At 38.4% G+C, this 24,232-nt stretch overlaps 1 protein-coding gene across 2 annotated transcripts in view; it reads right to left on the bottom strand.

Moving 5' to 3' along the window:
* Window positions 1–23,314, bottom strand: part of LOC117963467 (glycine receptor subunit alpha-4-like) — a 29,385-nt gene extending 6,071 nt beyond the window's left edge. Inside the window, exons 1-8 of one of the 2 annotated variants that reach the window (XM_034903653.2) lie at window positions 22,977–23,314; window positions 8,770–8,903; window positions 8,252–8,319; window positions 6,146–6,369; window positions 5,181–5,263; window positions 2,931–3,068; window positions 2,307–2,521; window positions 1,450–1,599 (exon numbers count right to left, since the gene is read on the bottom strand). In XM_034903653.2, coding sequence (XP_034759544.1) covers window positions 1,450–1,599; window positions 2,307–2,521; window positions 2,931–3,068; window positions 5,181–5,263; window positions 6,146–6,369; window positions 8,252–8,319; window positions 8,770–8,903; window positions 22,977–23,044 — 1,080 coding nt within the window. In that variant the 5' untranslated portion in view covers window positions 23,045–23,314. The remainder of the gene's footprint in view (window positions 1–1,449; window positions 1,600–2,306; window positions 2,522–2,930; window positions 3,069–5,180; window positions 5,264–6,145; window positions 6,370–8,251; window positions 8,320–8,769; window positions 8,904–22,976) is intronic. The other variant, XM_034903654.2, reaches the window with a different exon arrangement.
* Window positions 23,315–24,232: the final 918 nt, after the last annotated feature.

The following is a 24,232-nucleotide window of genomic DNA, read 5'->3' as shown; positions in this document are numbered from 1 at the left end:
TCATAGAGACAGAAGCATGAAAAAAAAACACACACACACATTTTCTGATTTAAAATGAATTGCGCACTGCAATAAGGTGTAATATTTATAACTGATTGGAACAATGAGGTGTCTGATCCACATCATTAGCATAAACCATGGACCATTAATTACTCTCCCCCAAGCAGTCAGTAGTGGTACTGCAGCTGAAGGGACAAGAATTCTGTAATCAATTACTCACCTCCAGGAGTAAAGTATATCTGTGTGTCTAAATGGGACGATATATCCATGTAAACAATATGATGGAAAATACACTGATCAACGCTTGCATATTCTATGAATGTAATTATTCAATTATATATTTATCTTTCATGTAGACTCTACATTGATTTGCTGTGCATCCAACAAGGTGGGTGTGAGAGCTTGTCTGTTTACTGTCTGATATGTCTCTGTCCCAGCTACACTCCTTTTAAAAGTGCCCCACAGTACATTTGCAGCTTTCCCATGCATTTCCAATGGTTATACGGTACTTAGTTTTTACCATCAATTTTGCCATGTTTGTTCCTGTACTTTATCATACCTCTGTGACCTATACTCAACTTTGCTTTCACTGTGCTTTATCACACTGCTGGGATTTTACTGAGGGTAGTTCTTATACACAATTGAAAAGTTGTATTGATGTTTCAATGAAGAACCTGAGTGCTCAAAATAAATATGGTTCTCTAAAAAGTGAGCGGTGTGTTACAGTATGGGGGGAGCTCCTCAAAAATAAACACAGAAAGCAAAGAACGTGATGCATACAGCTGCAATATATTTGTGCTTGTAAACCCGTAAGACAATTGCTGCACACAACTCAAGAAAGTTTTAGAAGTACAACAAGAAATATCCTGTAAAATTGGTAAACATGAAAATGAAGAACCCTGAATGCATATTGTTATTTTCGGTCCACGTGCACCACATACTAGATGCATTAGCTGTGTTATAATGAACCCTATTTTAAGACAGTAATGAAGACTAGTTATTTATATTCTGCTCACGAGCAAATCCTCCCCTTTGTTTTGTTTTTTGCTGACATGCCAGAAGAGAATCAGATGCAGTTGTGGGAAGTGAGAGTGTTTCAGGCAAATCAAAACATTATGTTCCCCATCGTAATTAAAAAAAGTGGAGCCTTTAGATAAACCCCTACAGGGCTGACAAAAAGGAAGCAATGTGTTTAATCATTACACAGTGATTAGATAAGACAGGAGACAGCTGAACGACAAGGACTGACTCTTAAACAAGGGGGGTTGATTCAAGCAACAGAAGAGACACCACCATCAAACTTCCAATTAATCAGCTCTGAAAGGGGCAAATTAATATCCGTGCTGAAACAGCCATTCACGCAGCCCAGTATTGGTCCATCCTATAACCCTGGCTGCAGACAGTAGATGGATATCTAGCATACTTGAAGCAATGCAATGCTTTACTCACTATCTTTTGTCGCCTCTGCTTCTTTCTCAGCCGCATGAACTCTTTGTGCTGTCGGGATACAAAGTTTACAGCTGCATACTCCAGCAAGGCCGCAAACACAAAAAGCAGACACACAGCCATCCAGATATCGATAGCCTTCACGTAGGACACCTGAAACACAGAGTGCACGGGACCAGACCATGTAAGAAACAGGGAATGGCCAGTCCCAATTTATCATTTAGTACCCAGTGCATATATGCATGTGCATCATTGTGTAACTGCTTTTTTATATCTGCACTCCTGTGCAATTCTGGTACTAGTGTGGTATTAGAAGAAAATGTGCTGCATTTGTGTTGTTTTCTTATTTTATATGTTGCTACGCTTTGTCTGTGTATTTGATGAAATTCAACGGAAAGGCAAGCTTGTGGAGGTTGTCGGGTCTTTTACTCTTCCTGTGTGTTGCAATCTTGAAGCATACATGTCAACAGTCCCTATATGCTAGGGACAGTCCCAATTTCCTAGCAGATGTCCCGCGTCCCGATGCATAGGAAGAAAGTCCCGATATTTACCCATAAAATCATTTATTCTGCACAGTAGAGTTAGTGAAAACCACACGCTGTGCTCTTCGTGCGGCTGACACATCTGCTGATCACTAACTTATACAAAGGTAAGAATGCTTCATTATGTGTATTTTTACTGTCATGATGGTCGTGTCATTTTGAGACACTCTGTTGTCTCTGAAATTGGTTATTATGCACACAAAAAATGTTTAATGAGGTATTAGTATTAAACTGACTAATTGTTGTATTGAGCAAATCATTCTTGGTCATCCACATAACCAGTAAGCCAGTAACAATGGTCATGATCACTGCCCTGACCTTGGGTAGGGAGGCCCGGGAGCCTGAGCTCTGGGTGGTCATTGTGAGCACGGTGGTGATTCCCAGGCCAACCCGTGCTGGAGCTGCGTCCATGTTGATCCAGAAGGAGACCCAGGACAGGATGACGATGAGCAGGCTAGGGATGTACATCTGGATCAGGTAGTAGCCCATCTGTCTCTCCAGGTGAAACTTCACCTCAATGCAGGTGAATTTACCTGGGGGTTCACAGGAGTGGAGATTATCATGTAGAGTGGGGGAGGAGGGGGTGGGGGGGGTCATGAGCATGATTGATTCTAAAATTTAGGATTTTCCTGAGGAAATGTACCAACCATACCCTGTATTATAGGATTCTTCTCTTGTAAGACCAAATGTAAATGACCCACAAGGTTGCAAAGTGAACTAATACACCTATCACCATTGTAGTGTGTTTTGAAAAAGTACCGATAATATACATTATCTTGTACAAATATTTAAATTAAGTATTTTTTTCTTTTAAAATTGACAGGCCACTATCCATTTGTTTATAACCAAGGTTACAATGCTGCATGGGAAACAATGTCACACAAATGAGTCTTTTTGATCCAATTTACTTGGAAGGGATTTGGATTCAGTCATGCCCCCTACCTGTGTTATAGTACTTGGTGCAGTAGCCCAGGTCTTTTTCATCTTTCAGAATAAACTGGGGGAGAGTGAGCCCCTCAGCCACCTGCACGGGACTGATATCCAGCCACTCAAAGATCAGGTCGTTCATCGTGTAACCAACTGGTGGAGAAAGACAAGTGCGTTTATAAAGAGTAGGCTAGGCACATACTTGTTTATTGCAGTAACGTTTTCCATTTGTCTGTTGAGAAGCCTTCCTGTCCTCATGCATTCAGAACTTGGGGTGCAAGACATTTTCCATTTGCATGCCTGGGGTGGTTTGGGAAAATATTTTCAAAGAGATAGTGCTGGATGTTCAATTACTGCAATTCAGCTCAGCTTGTTTGCAGAATACGTCTCGTAATGATTCTGCAAACACACCACAATGTTCTTGTATTGGAATGCAAACATGCCTTTTCGCATTGTGTTCTGGGCCAAATCATTGAAATAAATATTGTAATCCAATAAAATCCAAACTAGCTTTAAATCCCCATCCCCCTCTCTTCTGAGTTCTGAAAGTTAACATTCTTATTCTAGGAGATCACAAACTCATTTCAAATGCATGAAGCATGCAATAACTGTGTTGCATGCTTGACATGTCTGAGTAATAGTGATGTCTATCTTAGCCCCTTGGGGTCTGAGTTAAAAAATCATACATTATTCAAGACATTATCCCCCTTCCAATAAGAAGCAGGAACAAAATAACAACTTGTTTATGAGGAGTTTTTTGTATCAGTCAAAGTACACCTGAGTAAACAGAAAACAATAATGAATGATTGTTTTAAGAAGTTATACAGGCTTTCGAGATTGAAGCTATGAAAAACAACTGCGCCTTAATGGCAGTGGAGCATGCTTAGCAAAACTAACAGGTGTAATGAGATGACAACTACAATGCTACAGCAGTTAAAGTGACCACTGTAAGTAGGGCATCCCGATTTATAGACTTGGAATTACATTGAAGTTAACCATCTACTTGATGCATTGCACAGTGTTTGAAAAGCGCAGTGCTATTATGATTTAAGGATAGAGATATAATATACATCATCAAGTGCTCAAGATGGTGCATGCATTGTTGAGGACTAATTGTTTTCAGGACTCCTTACAGTCTTGTGCTGGCACAGCAGATGTCCTTCAGACAGACTGATTAATTACCATAATCTCATGACTTACTTAAACTGATGTGATTTATAATAGAGATTTTTTAACTGTATCGCTTGTGAGAGGTGTATGAATATGGATGATACTGTGATGAAATATTTGGCTGTACTGTGTACTTGGAGCTCTTGGGAAGGTGTTGTCAGCTCAGGGACATGTGTGTACCAAGACCTTCTGATAATGAGCTTCAATATCAGTTCCAATTAAAGAGATGTACACAATACGGGTACAGCAGGACTTTTGATAAGATTATAGAATTCTGTGTGTGTTTGCATTGCAATGCACTAAACGCAACCTAGTAAGTGCCATTACTCTTTTCCATTCCCATGACATTGTCAACTCTTCAATCCCCACATTACAATTCACAATTCATCTTTAAGTCCCCACAGACACGCCCTAGACTGCAGGTCTTTCTGTTAATAAGATCTAAACTGTGCTTTTGTCTCAACTGCAGCTACAGGTAATTACAGTTTCCCAGCTATAGTTAATTAGCGTTGTACTAGCCCTTTAAAAAGTGCATTGTGTATTAGGGATGGGGGTTTGTATTGGAAGTAAGCATGCAAGCCTGAAGCACTTTGAATTGGGAATCGAAACAAAAATCAACACACCGGCTGAAAGCAACAACAATCTAACTAATAAAAGTTATAGTTCTGTGACATGAGAATTTCAAATTTTAATAACAGAAAACATGAATAACGGATCTGACGCTTCTTCAGTGTGGGGGATTTTCATTGCTTTTGATCTTGGCCAACAAATATCTCTTTTTTTTATTTGGCAGAATCTCACATGTTCAAAGTGAAGGCACAGTGCATTGTTGTGTTCAGACCCTGTTTCTCCCCAGCTTTCTTTTTGAGGAGGAGAGTGGATGAAAGGATCCCAAGGCTTGGGAAAGTTAGTCAGGTAATAACAATTGTGTAAAATGAAAGTTGTATTATTTATGTTATCGAAATCAGCTCTACAGATGAATATGTTAACCTAACTTGAGGCATGAGGCGGGAGACCTGGGTTGTTGGTATTTCCGGTTTTGATTTTCCATCAGACCTCAGGGTGAAAAATGGGAAAGATAAAAATGAGACTCACAGCTTTCAAGCTGCATGGTGCAGGTCTGAATATCCATAGGGAAATTCTTCAAGTCCATAGGGCAGGACAGAATCAGAGTCAGCCTGAGAGGATGAGGGAGAAAGCGGGACAGCGACAGAGACGGAGATAGCAGAGTTGGAGGAAAAAGAGAGGGAGAAGAGAGGTTTTGAAAAAAGGAAAGGAAAGATTGGTAAAGATACAGTACAGTGCTCCCTCGTTATTGTGCTGTCTGACTTACACGTCTAAAATATGGAAATATTGAGGGTAGTTGTGAAGGGCCCTTATACATAAAGAATTTACAGTCAACAGGGCCTAACCCTGAATTAACAGAATTTGTGAATTACGCAAAACCACGATGGAGCACTGTACGTTATATAACAGGGGGTACCAGGTATTCTGATTGGCTAATTCCCTTGAATGTGTTTTGGTATTTTTAATTTAAACTGAAAGAAGCCTGCTTTCCAGACAAACTGATTTCCCATCTATTTGTATTGTGAATAGCGTAACAGTACAATATGTGTGTTCTTTGAATTCAAATCATTTTATAGCCTGTCCTGAGGTTCCAGTTAAGCTTCGAATTGGTGTTGTTAGGGTTCACATGTGAGACAGATAAACTGAGCCCTGACCCTTTGCACACTGACCCTTCCACCAATCACAAGGTGGACCACTTGCTTTCACAGCCTCCTTAGTATTGTGAGAAAACTAATTTTAGGCAAAAGCAGTTACATTATGTACCCTGAGACAATGTAATTTTAACCAGCACTAAAGCAGTAAGTGAAGAGAACAGTTCTGGCACATTTGACTGTTAAAGAATAACAAATTGATAATTGGGCAGCGAAAAGAGATCTACTGTGGGCACCTAGGTTTTCATATCCCAGTGAGTACCATGGGTAGAATTAGTTCAAACAGTAACCCCTCAATCTGGTTTTGAAGGTACAGGTGGCCATACAGATCCCATTCCTTACCTGATGCTGTAGAGCACATTCCCGTCCTTAAAGATGCGCAGCAGCTTGTTGTCCGTGGTGACCTCATGGAAGTTGGCACCTTTCTCGTTTGCAAAGAAAAGATCAGGCTTCCAAATGGAGTTTAACATAGAAGGGTCGAGGTCCAGGGAGTCGTCCGGGAACTCGCTGTACGCCAGCCGGGGGTCGTTCCACTGCTGTCGTAGGAAGACGTTCAGACGGTAATCCTGTAATACAGTTGAGGGATCAAACGCTTTGGTGCTTATTTTGTTCTTCTGATTTAGGGCAGCGCTGGCAAACGAATGGCTCTTAAGCTCCATAGTACATGTGTGCCTTCTTCTTAATGTTGTTGAAGCTGACACTCTGGGATCCTTCAAGAAGCTGCTTGATGAAATTCTGGGATCAATAACATTATTATTTGTTTATTTATTATTATTATTTGTTTATTTAGCAGACTAAATAAACAATAAGCTACTAACAACCAAACGAGCAAGATGGGCTGAATGGCTTCCTCTCGTTTGTTCTTATATTCTTATTTGCTTTTATTTACTGAACTTTTTCAAGGTTAGAGTATCAAGTGTTTAGATTATATTCAATTTATATTTGTGTTTTTTCTGGGGGTCCAAGGTTTGTCACCTTGGCTCTGATTTAGGTATTTTCTAAAAAGTTTACAACCCAATGATATAATCTTCTGATACCTGCTGATGTACAATACAGAATACTTGCTATTTAACCTTTGTAATGTCATTGTGACGACACATAACTATTTTCTTTGTATTTGACTTCCTGCAGAATTAACTCTTTTAGATTTTTTCTATATTAATCAGCACAATTTTGAACATGTTCTGAACATGTTGGCAGACCTGACTTCAAACTATACCCTTTAAGCACTGTTTTAGTGGCTACAACAGACTTCTGACAAGTTCTCAACATGAAAAAATATACACACACCAACATCAACTTCAGACTTGTGTGGCTATGGCCTAAAGACATGAAAAGTCAAGGCCAGACATACGAATCTGGCAGTGCTGTTTGTGCAGTGGGTGTAATTGCCCTGAAACAGCGAATAACATAAAATCAGGCTGGTATTACGAGACAGACTTTCTCTTGTGAACAAGGCCACAAAAATCAACTCTTGTAACAGTGAATGCGTTATGATGCTGCACTAACTCTGAAGATTTTAAAGTAGGTACTGCTTTTAAAATGTTATTGGGGGCAAATGTCAGTCAGACCTAACCCTCTGCAAGCGTATCAGGATACCTCCCACGCCATTCCTTCTGAACACCAGCTCCCAGGAAACTAAACATATCTAAACAGACACATCACAAGACCCATTAACACCTTGCAGCACAGAGATGTTATTTTTACATTTTGCGCCTGACCACTCAGCAACTTAATGGCAACACCCATTCATATTTCATCACAGGGGCATTGGTTTTGCAAAGAGACAGTTTCAGACTTTATGTAGTTAAATTATCCATGGATATGAATGAATACCTGGAGTAGCTAAATTTACAGACACCAAGAAGGGTCATACAGTAAAGGTTAATTGACCAAGTTGCACCGGAAAACCCATCCCCAATATTCTTCTATTTATCTATCAATGTATCTTTCTTTTTTATACATATACAGGTGTATATATATATATATATATATATATATATAGATAGATAGATAGATAGATAGATAGATAGATAGATAGATAGATATGGATTATTTTTGCAGATCTTGTCTTGTAATTTGCAGATGTTCCTTTACCATTGCTGAAGCTATCAGCCGCCCAAGGCCATCCCCACATTTTTAAATAACTTAAAAAGTCAAGTAAATTGCAAATGCAAACAATATACTACATGATAGTAACCCTCTGAGACCAATTATGCAAGTTTGCAAGTTTACATTCAATTACTCCTACATTGGAAATGCATGCTTTGAAACTTGATTCACAGCATACAAATACAGGGAAGACCTGGGAAATAATGCAGGCATTTTTTGACTGAATGCCCCTTAGTTCTGCTATAAAAACCTGCTAACCACACAGAAAAATAAATATACCAGTATTCTTTTATTAAACTGCTGAGGACGCTCTTTTTTCTGACAGTAAACACTTACCATCGTGGTTTCTGTGACAGACCCAAAACTGTTGATGAAGATGTTGCAGGTGACATTAACAGGTGGACCTGAATTGAAAGAAATGGTATTAATTAACTGCAAATTCAAATTTCTTCTATTTATAAAATTGCTAACACCTGCATCCTGATTGCTCTGTCCCAAGTACAGGTTTTGTTCTTTCATTCTCAAAGTCTGAGGACATTACTGTTGTTTTATACAGTTTAAAGAGCTGCAGATTTTTAGACAAACTAACTCAGGCCAGTACAGTGATTTGTCTAATTTGTTTTGCCACTTGGTGTCCCTGTGGCGGAAGAGGAAAAGCTAAACTGAGACTATTAAACACTGCAAATTCTACAGTATGGGGCTAACTATTTGTTATCTGTTTGCTTTGGAAGTCTTGATTGAATGTATTTTAAGACTTGAGTTATTTGATGCTAACAACACCGTGAACACATTAAGCAGTGGCTGCACTTGTGGATTCTGGGACTGTTGTTGGCGACAGTCACCCACAGAGGTACCTTTGAAGTTGGGTCTGATGCGGGCGTCGTATCCCGAGGTTCTTCCCATGAGTTTGTCTAGAAAGTCGGACGGGGACATGGGCTGGGAGGCTGCCCTGCTGGCTGATTTGATCTCCTCCTTGCAGGATCCTGGCCTGCATTTCCGGAAAGGGAAGGAAAACACACAAGAATGTGTTTAATGCTATATGAATAATGATTGTTAGTATGAATGGTATTAAGAGGAACACCTTTGTGATACAGGTCAGTGTTTGTTTAAGTATTCACACGTCAGAATTTCCCTTGGCACCTCTGCAAAAGTTTGTTTGGAGACAATTTAGAATATAAACAATCTACTGTATTCCTTCAAATTCAAGACACACTTTTTTAACTCATTTTTTCTTCTAAAAAATGGCCTGCATCTTAAATTCGAGTATAGTATAGTGATGTGTGTGACTGCCCGAGTACACAAACAGCAAAGTGACTGACTGGCAGTTGAAGGGTTCCCTACTAGGCTCAGCTCTAATCAGACCCCCGTATTTTTCTACTTGCCAAGCAATACCACAGTTCACAAAAAGGGAGAAAAACATGTGTGAGTAATCACAACTGGAAATGAAAAGCATAACTGTAATGCTCTGTGCGACAGCAGACAGCTGCAAACTGCCTCCATACGTCGTTTTCTTATGTGAGTAGACGCATCTTTGTAAATGCATCTTTATTTGATTTTATTTGAAGTTGAGGGTGAGAAATTTGGGCTGCTCTTAAATTCGAAGGAATACGGTAATCTTAAATGATAAAGCGTAAAAGCTCGGGCAATAACAAATGCTAAATTATTGTAAAGCACTTTATTCGTGTGACACACTGCAACTGCTCTGCTCACAATGACAGAGGTCAATTCTAAAACTGCTTCCAGTGGTTTCCAAAAACAACTGAGAAAATGTATGGTTCCTGCAACGATCCATTTCAAGGATAGCTTAGTGTTTTCATATTGAAATGCAAGAGAGGGTAGTTTCATGTGATGGCTTAGACGATTCTTAACTTTCCTCACTAGAGCTGTGTGGGCTTTAAAAAAAGCATACTCACTCGAAAGTGCATCCTTCAAAATAGTAATCCACTGTTCATACAGGGAAGTAGACTCTGTGAATCTTTTATAAAAAAAAAAAACTTTAAATAGCAACCCTTTCCAAATACTATTATAGGCGATAGTTCCCTTAGGATCATAATTATTAGAGATACTGCAGGTTAGATGATTCATTCTTTTAAAACATTTTAGCTGTGAAAAATTGTGGACCAATATTCATTTGAGTTTACATATCACCAACAGTGTTTGTCAACTGAATTAAAATATTTTATACAGAGTTCCAGAAGTGGCACCAGGACCCAATATTAACATTTACCATGCCTAGGGCACTGGTTCAATCCCCGGTGGGAGACACTGCTGCTGTACCCTTGAGCAAGGTACTTTACCTAGATTGCTCCAGTAAAAACCCAACTGTATAAATGGGTAATTGTATGTAAAATAATGTGATATCTGTATAATGTGAAATAATGTATAATGTGATATCTTGTAACAATTGTAAGTCGCCCTGGATAAGGGCGTCTGCTAAGAAATAAATAATAATAATAATAATAATAATAATAATAATAATAATAATTGGCTGTAGTTTACCATAGTGTTCACTATTGCTCACCATACTCTTTTTTTGTACCATTCATATGCTTACAACACTTTCCTATGGTTTTAAGAATCATAGTAATCTTTGGCATCTGTGCATGACAAATTATTTAGTTTGCCTAAATATGACTGCCTGAGGCCATGACAGAAAGATCCAAGAGGCCAATCAGGACTGGTTTTGGTTAGTCCTTGGATGAGAAGCTTCCAGGGTAGTATCATTAGATAATGCTCTCCCTCTGGTCCACAGACCAATCAGTGCCTCAGCAGAATGAAGGAGGGTCGGCCTACTGTTCCTTTGCTGTTGCCTCCTGCTTTGAGGGCAATCAGAGACTTATCTAGGAAAAGCAAAGATTTGATCCTTGTTATCCTGGATCATTTCAATACAGGTCAATTCTCTCTGCACTGGCCTACCCCTTAGTGTCGCTGTAAGTTTAGTTCATTCAAAATGCAAGCTGAAGGGTCAAGTAAAGGTAAAAAAAAACAGCCTTCATCATTTCAATGAATCAGAAAGCAATTTTGGTTTCCAAGAAGCACAGTTCAGAGTAAAAGTTAATTATGAAGGAATTCCAATTTACTGTAAGTGGAAGATCACAGGAGAGAGATTAAGATACAGTAAGCCACTTATCTTAATATACCACGCTAGAATCAATAAATTGATCTTTTGCATACCTGTTTCCTCTGTATTAACTTGGGGTTACAACACCTGTTAATGGACATCATAATTTAGATCATCCACCTCATTGAAATAGAACTCTAGATCCCTCCTTTAAAAATACAGACTGCAGCTTCTTTACCTTGCATTAGAAAGCGTTCCTGCCAGTTTCAGAAACTTTTCTAGATTAACTGTTGCATGTGTTGTGAGATGCTGCACCATTCTTATATTTTTATACGAAATGCGGTTGATAGTGGTCGCAACGAAGATCCACTTTGCCATTAAATATGCCTGTTGTGGTGCTCTGACAAGCGGAGCTGTTACAGTGAAAGCTGGTGAAAGCAGACGTACATCAATACTATAACAGATTTATTTGAACAATGATTGTATCGAATGCGATCTTTGCAATACTGTTTCAACATAAAGTCACTGAACCAGATTAATTACAATTAGACAAAAAAGGCATCTCTGCCTAAACACTGGCAATTGCTTTTCATTAGCAAACCAACCATTAGAAAGAATACACATTTTTACTATAACCATTCCCATGATCCAGCAAATATAAAGCGAATATGACCAAACAGTCAGTGTGCACAATATGATAAAACTTCTAAGCGAATAGTATTTTTTTTTATAACGTTTTACAGTAATACGGTAGAATAAAGAATGTGATTTAAGCAATGCAGGGTATGGTTGAACCATTTTCAAAGTATGTCAATTGTGTGTGTTTCCAGTGGTCAATGCTTTCACTGTTACTATTATACCCAACAATACTTTCAAATGATTGGGTGTTAGGGCCCCTGGGGTTACCTACACTTATAGATCTGGCTTTGTTTTAATTGGTAGCTCTTGGCAGTAAAGCCTATTGGTTAAGGATAGATGGTCTCTGGGGCCTGTTTTTAGGAGCAGATTCCAATTGCCTTCCTTTGATGTGTGGTCCCCACCCCCTCCCCGTTCATGCTTCCAGAATGGGCCTGGGGAACAATCATCCTGAGGTTTTATAACCATGCAGACTGTCATTGCAGTGGAGACAAAGCACTTTTCTATGGGATCATTAAAAAAATAAAAAAATAAAAAACAGTTGGCATATTAGTCAATACTGCTGCTACAGCAAATCCAGAAGGTTGCTCTACTCATGGGGGCGGATGGGGCTTGTGGGGATAACCAAGACTATGGAGTATGAGAGAAGTAACCCAGTATTTTATTCCATGAAATGGCGCCATTTTTTGCAAAACTAGGCTCTCTTCAGCTTTAACCCCATGGTTATCTAGCATCTACATATTTAGGCAATAATCTGGAGGATATTATTGTCACTCTCTTGTCACTTGTTCTAGGATAACTCATTATCTTGATACCATAAGACTACATGAACCTCAACAACAATAATTTCTCCTTGGGGCATTAAGACATTTAAAAGTATGCATCACAGAGTTATTAATTCAAGCTTGTGATAATTCGGGGAATGCACCAAATGCGCCGTCTAGCCCACCGCCCCTGATGATGTGATATTTTTTCTTCAGGCTCTCCTTGAAAATCCAATTGGTTTTGGTTAAAACAGTGTTTTGTTTGTTGGGATTGATTACCTTTTATTGGATTTAGCCTCAACAAGCATGAACGTAATACAAAAATAAATAAAACAACGTTCACATTTTACAGTGGGCTTGAAACTACATCGTACATTCTGTTTATTTTTTTAACACAGTATGATACTGATTTTTTTTAAGTACGTGACACACATATAGTGCGTTATTTAGTTCACAAAGCAGCTTCATTATTAATCTTTCAGTCTAGCCTTAAACAGCTAGTGCTACACCAGGAAAGTATATGCACCTCTACCAATCATGATGACATTCATCCTTATTGCATAATTTCTATCAGCAGCCCCTTCATTCTAAATTACATTCCAATACTGTAGGAATGGGAGCTGAAGTAAATGGGATGAATAGCAATAGCACTGGCTACTCTTGAATCCTTAAACGAACTACTGAGGAGCTGTCTTCTACTGTGTGCATGTGGTCAAGCTAAATTGGGAATTCATTAACCAATTTAACCTGACAACATTCTCAGACTAACTCGTCCAGCTACATGGACGGCTTGTTTGCCTGTTGGAGGGGAACTAGACACAATGCAGGGATTTAATATAAACAAAAATATATACAATATTTACAAACCATACACGTAGCTATACAAATGTACATGAGATGGGCATCTGCCCTGCAACAAAACAATTATTCTTGTCCTGGTCTACACACCACACCTATAAATGACTGAAAATCGGGTATCCTAATCTAATTTGCTGTACTGGAAAAAAATACTCAAAAGCCAGTCTTGAGCTAAAACTGCTGACTGGATAATTTCACCTCAAAATAAAGAGCACCCTTTGCAAAAAACTATTAAACTGATAAATAATCCAAAACGGAATGTTCTCTGTGGCGATGTACTATTGGCAAAGCGTTCTGTAATGACTATGCTCTCCATCTTCACCAACAACATCTTGCTGTAATGCGAACACCCTGCTCAAAAATCCATATCATTTCAATGAAATCTTCTTTCTGGGATTTCCATAATCTGATTTATTATTACATTATGTGAATTGCTGTGCTTCATTTTCAACAAGATTATAATTTCCTTTTTGTGTCCATCTTTCTCTCTTTGCTTATTGATTAATTGCTTCTCCGCTGGCTGAACGCTGACAGGACATCCCTTGCAAATGGGATGCAAGGTTCAGTGGCTCCTCCTTTTAAAAATGCTAAAATGGATAATCAAAAGAATAAATCAGGTAGCTATTATAAAGACAGCTCACATATGGAGCAGGTTATTTGCCTCATACTGTTAATGAGGCAGTGGGCCCTATTTACAAAGTTATATGTTATTTTGAAATCTGTTTTGGTGGACAAAATGATATTTCTAAGACTGTTGTAGACCTTTTATTTGTTTCTATAACAACAGCTATCCATTAAAAAAGTATTTAATTTGCCAACACATCATTTTGCATTGTGGCACCAATATTAAGGTTTATTTTAAGATAAAACCTCCTTAAGAAAGAGTAGAGTTGTAACCAATCGTCCGATCTGTACATCAGTAAAGTAGTAAGAAGTCAACATACAGTATTGTGCCATTATTTTTGATATGATCTGTTCCTATGATTCCTTGCCTCAATACATAACAACTTCAGAAGAGTTATTTTGGGCAAAATCAAAAAGAAACGGTCAGTTCCATTTTCAAATGGTGTGCAAATTAAATCCATTTTAAACACCACCTACAAAGGCCTATAATGTACTCTGATATCTTGTGTCGCACAACGCCCCGAAGTGTCTGTATATTGGACGTATACGGACACCCTGTCGGACCTTATTGCATACGTATGAGAGTATACTATAGTGCATCTCTTTGGTAAATCAGCTGACTTGACTTGGGCTGCAAAGCTGTACTTGCAGAGCAGGAGGGTAGAAGTCTGGATATTTCACACTAGTTTCAGCATGGGGTGGGGGGGGGGGGGCGACAAACTGCTATCTATCTCCAAAGAGATCACCACCAGAGGCTGCCAAAACGAATCTGCCAGCCTGGATAAAATGATGAATGCCTTTGATTTGGTACCTGTCACGTATGAATATGGATGAAGATGTCAGGATAGATCAGGATCCATGTTAATCATATTCCAGCATGAACACAGTTATTACGAGGAACTGAACTATTCCCATCTGATCACAGTTTCAGGAGCAGTGATTGGACCTCGGCTGCTGAGTCACGAGACCCTTTGACTGGGGCTCACCCCAAACCAAGCTGCTGCAGTCTTTCTGCTAACCCCAACCTCTGCCTTGGTGTGGCAATGGCTGAGTGCTTTTAGATTGCACATAGTTCCAGTTCAGTGCTCTTTCTGCAGTGAGACTTGGTGTTGTACCATTCTCAAGGTAAGTTTTCCCATTTCATTTAAAGAAGGGCATTATCAACATTATAACTGGTCCTCTTGTCCTTGGGCTTTTGTTCTTCATTTGTTACGTTTTTTTTTTTTTTTTTTTTTTTTTTTACTTTTAAAGGGTTTAAATGTTTAAATTGCTGTTTGCTGTTTTCTTAAAAAAAAAAACCAACAAAAAAAACACCCTTGAGGTCATTTTATTGGCCTCATCACATGCCTTGTTCAATCTTGCTCAGTTTCTGCCCCGAAGGTAAAGTATGAGGAGGACTTTATTAAACATGTCAAAATATCCATTATGCAGAAACTGCAGTAATTCATAATGATAAAGAACTCATTGGATGAGAAACAGAAAAAAATATTATACAGATCCAGTGAGTATAAAGTATTGCTTTAAACTGAAAAAAAAACCTCTGAGATCACCAAACAGAGCTACGTGACAAACCTATTGATTAAATTAAAAATTAAAGAACCAGTGAACACTTCATTACCCCAGCGAGCTGTTCTCCTGCAACATGAGGCTGAGACTTCTAGCCTAGTGAAGTGTGGATCTGAACTTCGCCTAGAGCTAAAATGAAATTAGCAAAGCCTGTATCAACAGCACAAGCAGCTAGTGGCTCAAAAATAAAATACATTAATGGAAATCTATGAGAAAATTTGGATACACCCCTACAGAGTCTGCCTTGTGTAAATACTGTATCATTATTTTACAGTAATATGTACATACCTTATTAGAAACAGGAGATTGATATGCTGCTGATGAATGTGTTCCTTCAATTTGACAGAAGGGAACAATCATGCAAGAGTGAATATTTGTCTTCAGATTTCTATTACTTTTGCTAATAGGGATGGGTTTCATTACAGCTCAGGCTGCCTGCATGGCTCCAGATAAAGTAACTGGGAGTGAAGCAAAAAATATATGGTCAGGAATTCATATGCCCTGCTCCATATGTAACGGCCAGCGTTGTGATACGGCGTTACGGATTCTGTCCCCTGTGGTTGAGATGAGATGAGGTTAAAAGCTCCAAAACCACAAACACAGACAAGCTCTTTTGCATTGTGGTTAAGACGCTCACTTGTGGTGTGCAAGCTCTCCGGTTCGAGCCCAGCCTCCGCCCCGTTACAAATATACAGAACCATGTGTTCAAAGTTCTTGACTGCAGGCCTGACAACCAAACAGACACTGATCACACTTTATAAATATGGAGTTGTAACACACCTATACAGCTGAATTACAGTGAGCTACAAAGCATAGCACAGTCAATCTTAGGCAAAAGGGCTTAGAAAAAATTGTACTAAACATGCATGAAATAGGAAGGAAATGTACTACAGAATCTAACAGTATTTACCCTGTAGCTTACATGTAGGAAAGCTGATTCCAGGTTTTTGCTGAATGTTTAATATTTTGGTAATAAGTGATGTCAGTGCAAATACCCTACGAAATGCAAACCATGGAGTCTGAGAATGCCGGCGATGACTGAACGAGATATATATTGTACATAATAGCCTAGAATTACTGGTAGCTATCCTATTTATACCAGTAGTATTTTAACTGTTTTAATTTGAGCGACCTGCAGAAAGATGTTCAGGCTTGTTTATTTCAAACCCATAAAGTTTTTGATTACCTGTAACCTACCAGCCGGTGAGAAATCTTGTTGAGCTGGATTTTTTTTTTTACTTTAAACCTTTTTTTTTACCTGGAAGAGAACTTCTATGGCTAATCAATGTCTTATCTCCACAAAACAAAAACTGCGATTTAAGGACGTAGTCCAAAGGTAAGCGTGGAACAGTGTATTATGACACAGTTCTGGTTTTATTTTTATGAAAGGATGGTGAGAGTGTGGCAATGCATAAACAAGCATAGGAAAAGAATGGTTATGCATTTTGCAAACTGTGAAATTAACATGCAAAGTTTGTATACTACGTATAAGGGCAGTGATGACTGCAAATTGTTTAATTCTGATGAACTGGGGGATAGATGGATTTCCTTCCTGCTTCTCATTGTGAAAGTTATGTAAACACTACTGGAAGTGTCCAGATACAGTTCTCTGCATACAAAGCACTGAACACATTTGGTAATACATAGCAAAAACCAGGAAAGACTATGATATACTATAGTGAATACTGTGACACACTTTTATAAGCGTTACAGGTGGAATAAAGCCAGTGTATTAAGATAGCACCTCTGAACCTTCGTCCTGATTCAGTAGGAGGTAAAACAATGATCCTCCAGGGTCTAGCTAACCTATATAGCTCACACTATCAATTAGTATTGATAGACAGATATAGACCATTTAAATCACTGTTTTTTTCAAATAGCCTGCACTCCGTTTTCCAGAAGACGGGGCAGGACTGCTGCATGAAATTAACGAAGGAATGTAAAACTGACAACTTTTTATAAATGTCAGTTGAGCGCAGGCATGTGTCCCCTGTGTATTAACTAACACAAACTTGTAATGCAGCTCATATATAGAGCTGGACTTTTGCTATATGCATAACCAAACATTATTATATTTTAAGATGTCAAGGCTGAGTTTAAACAGATTCATTTTAATTTGCTACACTACTTAGAGATCAAGGACACCAGCATTTTGACACAGGCTGTTCATTTGATGTTTATTGTATTTACATGGCAAAACGTAAACTTCTTTAATTTCATGGTGTCGTACATCACTGCCTTTGGTTCCAGGCTGATTCTGCATTATGTGATGTGCGGATTTCTAAAACTACTGCAACTTGGTGGGTCATGCATGGTCAAATATATGAGCATGTCTTTTCATGCAGTGTGGACCGGACGTACAGTTTTTTCAAATTTATTGTCTCAATGTAATTAGGCACAGTGTTGAACTCAGTTTTCCAATCTGTCAGGTTTCTACTTCAGAGAGTTTTCATTTTCCAACATGTAACATACATTTGCCAGGCCCTAGTGCTCTTAAATAATCTATAAAAACTTGTGAATGACGCCTGTGCACTTTTGTTTTTAAGTTATCACTTAACAGGTGACAGTCAAAAACAACAGCAACAAAAAAATAACCAACCAAAAATAGGTAAAATTGAATTGTAATTGCAATGGTTATTATACCCAAGGTACAACAGCGCAGAGAAAATATGTCTAAACAATGCAATACTATGCACTCTCCAGTTGGTGGTGTGCAAATATCAGAACATAATGAATAAAAATAAATAAAAAAAACATATTCATATTTATTTTGGAGATGAAAGCTCTTTATCTGGATTGATGAATGCCAATGGAGTTATCTATGTGTCTTATTTTGGCAGTTCTGTTTTTTTCCTTATTGATTTATTTTGAATAAAACAGAAAGGTAATTTCCAAGCAGCAGAGATGCTCAGAATGATGAGATCAATACTGCCTAGTTTCCATCTGACAAATTGCATGGGGAATCCCTGGCTATTTCGACAATATCTGTGTCTCTATTCCCATTACAATCACATGGACTTGAAAAGGTCAGAGAAAAGGGACTAGCCCTCATCGTTAGGTGGGGAAACTTATTGCATAGTTAGCGCCTTTCACATTTCTAGAGAGGAATACATATTTGTAATTGATCTGCTCTTTCCTGCATATAAGCAGTATCTTCATACTGTACAATAGCTCAAGTGACCACTCTAAATGTGTTCACTATAGGCTTTGTATCCAGGTCTCTAATACAGGTTTAACTGACTCTGTCAGGTGCTGGATAGGGTTTACAATGTCCTGATGTTCTAGCAGCTACTGTTAGAAAAGAGATGTGTCACACACCAAGTTCCAGTTTCAAAACCAGAGGTTGCTTTATTGCAATCACACAAGAGGGCGAGGTTACAGCGCTGGAGAACTTCAAAATGCTCTAACGCAGCAGAGTTCACACAGCTTTTTTATACATGCATGCAAAACAACATCAGCATACACCCCACAAACTGTTCATGCCTTTTGTCACATCAGCCTTCATAAACTGTTTGTTCTCAGTATGTTCCCGCTATTTACTAGCCTCCACACCCCCACCCCCCTTCTTGCAGTCTTGAGACATCGATGAACTCCAAGCAACTTCTGCTTGCAGTATTTTCTTAATCAACATGCATACTCATATTAACTGTTAAGCTTAACTATATTTTGTTCGTAATTATACATTGTTAATTCAAACTATCATTAGTAATAATATAAATGAAAAAAAGAAACTTCTCAAATTCTCACTTACACTACTGTAAGCCGTTTCTAATTGCACTGATCAGCCCAGCGCTTCATTGACAAAGTAAGCAATCGTGAGAGAATGCTGGACATAGAATCCATGAAGCTCCTATTTAGATCAATCAGCCCTGCTTATCAGAAAGATATTTTTTCTTAACATCTCTCTTCCATAGCCTCAGTGTCCCACAATGATCCTTTTCTAAACTAATTTATCTTCCACATAGATTTGAAAGTTGTAAGTGTGTTAGGTTGTCATTTGTGTAAGCCACACAGTAGCTCCGCCCCCATATCACAGGCTCATTCCTCGATTGTTTTGTTATGCTGCAAGCTGCACTGCCACATGTGTGAGGTGACAGTCTTTCTCTTGTGTGTTATATCTCTCTGGTCCAGGGGGCACAAATGTCACCAAGCAAACACATATAGTAATGTGTGTGGGTGTATATCTATCTATCTATCTATCTATCTATCTATCTATCTATCTATCTATATATATATATATATATATATATATATATATATATATATATATATATATGTGATCTAAACAGGACTGGATCATCGGCCTTCAGATCTGAAAGGCTGCAGCAGTGCAATAACCAGCTGTGCCACCTGGCCCTCTGAAGGGTATACACTGCATCTTGAGTTCAGGTCCCAGGGAAGGAAAACCTGATGTGTGAAGGCATGACAGCCTGCCTATAAATAGTATTACCATGCATTTCTGTTTATCCGTGCTCAGAGAGCAGTCGGGTGTTGCAGTGTCAAGCAGACAGCTCTCTTTGCTACTATGCTTGTACAAGCTTCTGTTCAATTGCCATTGAATTGCCATCAGAGTTACCACTAAGCTCAGGAAAACAGATGCCTGTATCTTCTTCCCAATGTAATATTTGCACTGCAGTGCTCTTGGAGTTGAAATGTTTTACATGGTGGCTTATTGTAGCTCCATATGTGGTTATACTTAAAACCTGCATGTATTTATTAATTTATATTTCAGTCCCTGCTGGTCCTAATCGGGTAAGATTACGCAGTAAATATTGAACTATTTTGGGTTAATAAATTAAACAAGGCTTAACTATACAAACAATGCAGGTCTTAGGTGCAGATTATTCCTCTTCGGTCCCTGTTGGTGAAGGAAACGTATCCATGCCTAACATTGGCATACCTTTGAGCCCTTAAATGAATCTTTTATTTCTTATTTTGTATGAATACCAATTTTATTTTAACAAACAGTAGATTGAATTGAATTCTGGTCTAAATAACTCTATAAATCAATGTTTTGTTTGAAAAATGTAAACAAGATTGATACAGCAATTGGTACAATTCTTTCTGTGTTTGCAAGTTGCTTTTAGTTACCCAACCCCCCTGCACACACGCTCACACACACTAATTTCTTTCCCTCATTAATGCTGTAACAGTGAAGGTAACTGGAAGGAGTCATTTTTCTGGATGACACTTCAGGGACGCTGGGGGAAATCAAGATCTTCTTCCCTTAACCCCTGCCCTCTGTGTCACACCACTCTCGCCGCGGAGTCACTTGATCGTTCATGGTTGGTCCCGTTGAGCCTAATCTGATGGTTTTATTCTGCTGATTGATTAGCTCTGATTCTGGTGTGGTTTAGCGCTGGTGATGCACATTATGGCTATCTATAAGGAGATACTGACTGACTGCGCCCAACTCGCTGCATCTCATCCAGCAGCTCAGAATGATATGGGTTCTCTTGGTTCAGTACAACTCAGGCGTTATTTAAAGCAATGGTGAACTGAATAATTGATATAGAACAAGACATTTTGTGTAATTCATAAACCTTCCTGTCAAGCACTTGCCTTTGGGCAAGTCTTAAAATACAAATGCCTTATTCAACAAGATATAAATATATAAATATATATGTACATGTGTAAATCCATTAACATCATTGCCATGACTAATTGAAAACATAGACTGAAAGCAGGCACAAAGGCTCCCTACAGTTCATTGAGTCACTTTTTTTCACATCTAGAATTTGTTAGACTTTTGTCTGATCAAGCTAAGTCAAGTACAATTGGAATAACATATCTGTTTAATACGATTTCTGTATTAGTTCCAGCTGCTTAAACAACATATTATATAACCTCATAGTGGGCTATCTGTCTATATCTGCTTTCTTACTGTACATATCTATGCTGTTCAATCTGAACATATGCTGATCACAATATTGCTTCTAATTAACCATTACTTGCACATGGAGTGTCTTTATTAGAATGTTTGTATGCTGTCTAGCTTGTATACATCTTCCAAATGTATATTTTATTGACCCCCAAACCCACCTTGTTTGTCATCGTGTTCCTCTTTGAACCAAAACGACTTGCAGCAGCAGGAGGTTATAACTCTTCACACTTTTTTTGTATTTAAAAGGGGTATTAGCTCATAAAGGTTTATTTTTGTATACTTGTAAAAATAAATAAATACAAGGAATACCAACAAACTAGTACTTTTTAACATAGGCGTATAAGCTGATTAACTGTATAGGGCACTGCACTTTTAAACTAGACTCTGGACATGGCAACAATTTGCAATATCCTGCCAGCAGATATCCCATCTAGTCATATTTATGTACATCAAGCACCTGCCTGTTCCTTGTGAACCTGAATCCGATCCCAGTCCTTTACACGCACACTGCATGAGTGTCTTCAGTTTAGTTTAGATCTGATTCTCTGAAACTCATTAGGAGCATCTTAGGAATTTCGCTTTACTCAATTGCTGTTCCAGGGTGCATTTAAGGCATGCAAAATGCCGTCTGAAAGATCTCATCATTTAATTTCCCTGATGGCTTTGCAGATCAAAGATTTCCAGGAAGATGTTCTCCCTTTCCCCTGCTGAATGTGCAGGCAGGGAGATCTTGGTTCCCTTTTGATTCGCCAGCTCGAAACTTGAGTTTCCCAGAGGGGAATCTGTCAGCTTTTAGACTAGCCAGGTTTGGATCGCTTGATATGGCTGATTTAATGCACAGATAATGCAGAAATGAATTTGAATCTGTTTGCTCCTATGTTCAGGCATACAAGAAAGGAAAATGTTTGCTATACCATCTGTTGTGCAACTTTTTATTTATTTATTTATTTATTTTTTTCATTTGTGTGCCTGAGCTGTTGAGCTTCTCTTCAGAACAATCAGGCAACTCTTGTCACTCAAGCAAGACTGAACGGAAATCATGAGGTTGATTGTATTGTGTCACTGGCTGGGACCCTTCTTCTCTCGCCTCAATACCTTACATGTATCGAGATATTAATTAACCTCTCAACACCTGAGCCAAGAGAACTCTCTCGATCTGAATTTGAATGGTGCCTTCAATAGAATATTACCACCAAGAAATAAGAATTCAAGGGTGTTTCTCACATCTGTGTTACTTGTAGTCATGTCATGTGTCTCTCTGTGTTGTACTGCACAGTCTATTGTTATCAGTGCCTTGTCTGGGCATACAGAATGCAGCGCTGATTGATTTAAAGAAACCCTAAACAATAGCATACAAATGCAATTACAGCAGGTTTCAACCAGCTCAAGTGCATTGGCATAGTTCTGCACATTGGTAGAAAACAAGACACAATTTATCTGAAAAACATGATTTTGCAATAAATACATAAATCAGCCTTCCTGACTACTTTGTCACCGCGCTTTCTGTTATCAAAACAAAGTGTAACATTGAGCCATAAACTGTGGGTGTTTATATAATATATTGTACCTGGAGGAATTAATAATATTAATAATTATAATTTGTAGTACTAAAGGAATAATACAAATACACACTGTTTACCGTGGAAATGTGAAAAGCATCTATCTTACCTGATAAAGCTGTCTTGAAAAAAGCAAAAAGACAAGACACTCAAAATCCTCAAGACTTGTGATAGCATTCTCTGGCTCTCCTGTCTCCCCCTCCGCAAACACACAGACACGCTGCTTTGTGAAATAATTTGTAGAACAAATAATTTGAGGCAACACCAAATCCACCAAGCAGCTTGCAAAAACTAGGAAAAAAGCATCCTCTGGCTGGGAGCAGATAAATCCTTGTGGAAAGATCTTTTCTTCCCTCCACTTGATCTTCACAAGTGTAAAATCCAGGGTAATGTGTCTCTCACTTGTGGGATTCTGTGCGTGTTTGTGTGTGTGTGTGTGTGTGTTTTTAAAAGTGAGCTCCACCGTCAGCTGCTTGCTCCAGGAATTCTTACGGAAGGGGATTTAAAGGGACAGCTGCAGTAGGGTGACAGTAGATTGCCAATTACACTGTGTAAGACAGAAGCAATACTGGTGATGGGGGTGGGGGGTAGTGGAGCTGTGGTGTGTGTGTGTGTGTTGGTGTGTGTGTTTGTGTGTGTGTGTGTGTGTGTGGGTGTGTGTGTGTGTGAGTGGGGATGGGGTGGACAAAATTATTGAATTTATTGGTATTTTTTTTTTTTCATTATTATGGTGAATGCAATTCTGGTGTCATTCAAGGCATTAATACATGCTAAATAAACGATACAATAATGCTTAATGGTTTTGATCAGGGGTAAGAATATTATTTTACATTAACTTCTCTCAAATAATTGAGGTGTACACTGTTAACTCCTTTTAGCTCATTGATAGTATCTTATCACCTCAGGTGTTACAGTTTGAACACGGTTATTATTTTCAAATGGGAGACTATTGACATACTTTTATTAGTTTCCCATATATTTATGGCAGAACACTTGAAGTTACTACAGAAAACTACCATAAATAAGTCCAGAAACCCAATGGTTACATTTACCCCAGCTGATCACATACAGTATAATGTAAAGGGGGATAATGTTCTACACTATATTTAGAATGTACTGAAAATGCTATAAAGCACTTTTTAAAAAATATTTGTTTTTTCATTTTCATAAAAAAAGACACACACATTATCATACATTGTGTCAGGCTTTCTCTTTTTAATTGATTGCACTTAAATCATTATTAATATTTCGGAAATTATTCTCTTTAAAAAAAAATGTAACTATTGCAGGTTTTGAAAAAAACACGCAGTCTTTCTAGAAGCATCGGAACGAAAGGCCCATTCATTTTCATAAAAGAACATCAAT

The sequence above is a fragment of the Acipenser ruthenus genome, chromosome 26, assembly GCF_902713425.1.
Source record: "Acipenser ruthenus chromosome 26, fAciRut3.2 maternal haplotype, whole genome shotgun sequence".
NCBI lineage: Eukaryota > Metazoa > Chordata > Actinopteri > Acipenseriformes > Acipenseridae > Acipenser > Acipenser ruthenus.
Note: the sequence above shows the minus strand (reverse complement) of the source record. Positions and strands in the feature narration are given on the sequence as shown.